This window comes from Penaeus vannamei, chromosome 6 (assembly GCF_042767895.1).
Source record: "Penaeus vannamei isolate JL-2024 chromosome 6, ASM4276789v1, whole genome shotgun sequence".
Taxonomy (NCBI): Eukaryota; Metazoa; Arthropoda; class Malacostraca; order Decapoda; family Penaeidae; genus Penaeus; species Penaeus vannamei.
Window position 1 is genome coordinate 42,857,902 of NC_091554.1, and position 2,500 is coordinate 42,860,401.

Below are 2,500 nucleotides of genomic sequence, written 5' to 3' on the forward strand. Positions count from 1 at the left end.
TTGAGCATTTATTTGGGTTTGAGCCCTTATTTTATGTAATTTATGTATATTCGTTTTGATACCGATGGCATGGTGCATCAGTTATTTAATATAAACAAAATATTATGTATGTATATTCAATTTTGCAAGGTAATAGAACTAAAAATACTACACTAAAACCCTATTACCCGTACTACAATGAAAAATATTCATACAATCCTTTTATCCATTTTTTGACCAGCCGATCTGAATACCTTTCATCAAGATTACTCACTATCGCATTGCCATCAATACCTTTCATCATACCTTCCGCAGATTCCGTTTTCAAACCTCATAATCCCACACATTTTCGCCTATTCCAGAGCTTAGAAAATTCCGTGCGGGGGTTGGCCGAGGACCACGGGCTCACGCTGGACGTCTGGACAGGAACCCACGGCATCTTGGAGGTCCCGGGCAGAAGGCAGGTGCCGGTCAAGGTGTACCTCGGCCTCTCCGCCAACAAGGAGACTGTCCCTGTTCCTGCGTACATGTGGAAGGTGAGGACGACTGGCCTGGTTTGTGGAGGAGGAGTTGATTGGCTTTTATTGCAAGGTTGGGTGGTATTGTAGAGCTTTTTTGTGGTTTAGTGGCGGTGGTGTTTTGAAAGGGGTTAACGAATTGCACGCGAATCAAAAAGGATGAAAATCGACTAAAACTTCAATTTACGGGTTAGGTACAGTGTTTACGAAGTTCATCCTTCACAAACCACATGATTAACAAGTCATATATCAATTTTAAACAAGCTAAGACAAACAAACACATGCCGTTAACAAATCGCAAAATCACCCCCCCTCCTTGGGGGTCAAGCCAGCCTTTGCGGGTGCCGGTCCCAAGCCCGGATAAATAGAGAAGTTTTAGTGTCATAAAGGGCAACCGACTGTAAAAAGCCAAGCCAAACCAATATGGAATCCTTAATAGAGCGGTTCATCCATAACGGCGACCATGTATAGAAATGGGAGAAAGCGAAGAAGATAATCGGATAACAAATGATAATCAAAACCGTCTACCATTCGCAGGTGATCTACGAATCGTACACAAACCGAGCCGTGGCGATCGTGATGGCCAACAGCGTCAGGGACCAGGACAGCCAAGCTCCTCCCTGCGAATACATCTGCGCCTGGCTCTCCTGGGTGGACTGGGACGAGAGGGACGCGATCAGCGGGAGGACCTACTGCTGCTTCGTGGACGACCTGAGGGCCTCCTTCGAGAACGTGCCCGATCTCGGCCGGGTTAGACTGCTCAGCAACTGAAGTCCTTGTGGGGAAAGAGCGAGAGGGGAGGGGGAAGATGAAGGATGAGAGAAAGAGAAATATAAATAGATGGAGAAAGAGAGAGTGGGAGTGCGAGAGAGAGAGAGAGAGAGAGAAAGTGTGCAGAGGAGACTGAAGGAACTGAAGCCCTTGGAATGTAGATAAGACAGCTAAACTCACTGGTCCTTCAGGGAGGGGGGAGGGGGGAGGGGATTGAAGCCTTGATATAATGATGCAGTAAATGGTGTCCAGGTGAGGGAGGGGGGGGGGTGACTGGAGGGCTGAGAGAATAAAGAAATGAATTAGTAAATTGTGAGGCCATTCTTAAATTCCGTGGCAGTTATTAAAAATTAATATATATATGTATGAATGTTTGTGTACATGTGCCTGTCTTTGCTCGTGTGTGTTGACGAAAATTGATTATTGATATGTAAAGAATATGATATTTGTCCTGTATCAGGATATCAGTAAATTAATTTATTTGCAAATGTAGTTTTAAGTATGTAGATAATTGAAGCATGAAGTGAATATCCAATCATGATAATTTGGTAATTATGTGGCCAATTAACGAACGTAAAGGAAAAACTTGAATGATTGATAAAGCTGTCCTGAGTTAACAGTTTGGAACGAATCCTTTGTAATTAGTAAAATACCAGCATAACAATTGTATTTACCGAAGTATAACCACTTATTTTAACATAATTTAAAATGTTCTTATCCTAATCCATATATGACAGCTAGTATTTAGGGGAAGTACTAAATTAAGATGCGAATGAAACGTATTCATGTTGACAAATGTGGTATGAATGAGAACGGATATCTCTTGTATTGTGAAGATATTCCTTTTCATTCATAGCTTTCCACATAAGATACGAATATTAAAAATACTGCATGTAAAGTATGATACGAAAGAAAGTAAATTCGTATGAAATGCAGTGTATGGTGGCTTTGTGTTATGCAGTCCTGTACGATGTGATGTGTTTATGACTGAAATTTTTGGTAATGTTTTGAAAATGACCTTTGTATCCCAAGCACAAATCATTTCGATATTTTTGTCAAATAAAGGTTTATCTTTCATGAATGTGTATATTGACCTAACATAAAAACGCCTAGAGAAAATAAGGTATAACCATTCACTCTGAAACTTCTTTTAGAATTCGGTTTCGCACAACTTAATCTGAGAAAAATAAGAGAAACTGTGGACTACTTTATTCTAACAAGCAGTAACATCG

The 2,500-nt window shown here is 40.9% G+C and overlaps 1 protein-coding gene across 1 annotated transcript in view; it reads left to right on the plus strand.

Annotated features, from left to right (window-relative positions):
- The window catches only part of LOC138861981 (uncharacterized), a 26,273-nt gene extending 23,928 nt beyond the window's left edge, over window positions 1-2,345 (plus strand). The window contains exons 9-10 of the mRNA XM_070122476.1: window positions 342-515; window positions 1,035-2,345. Of these exons, the coding sequence (XP_069978577.1) occupies window positions 342-515; window positions 1,035-1,268 (408 nt within the window). The 3' untranslated portion in view covers window positions 1,269-2,345. The remainder of the gene's footprint in view (window positions 1-341; window positions 516-1,034) is intronic.
- Window positions 2,346-2,500: the final 155 nt, after the last annotated feature.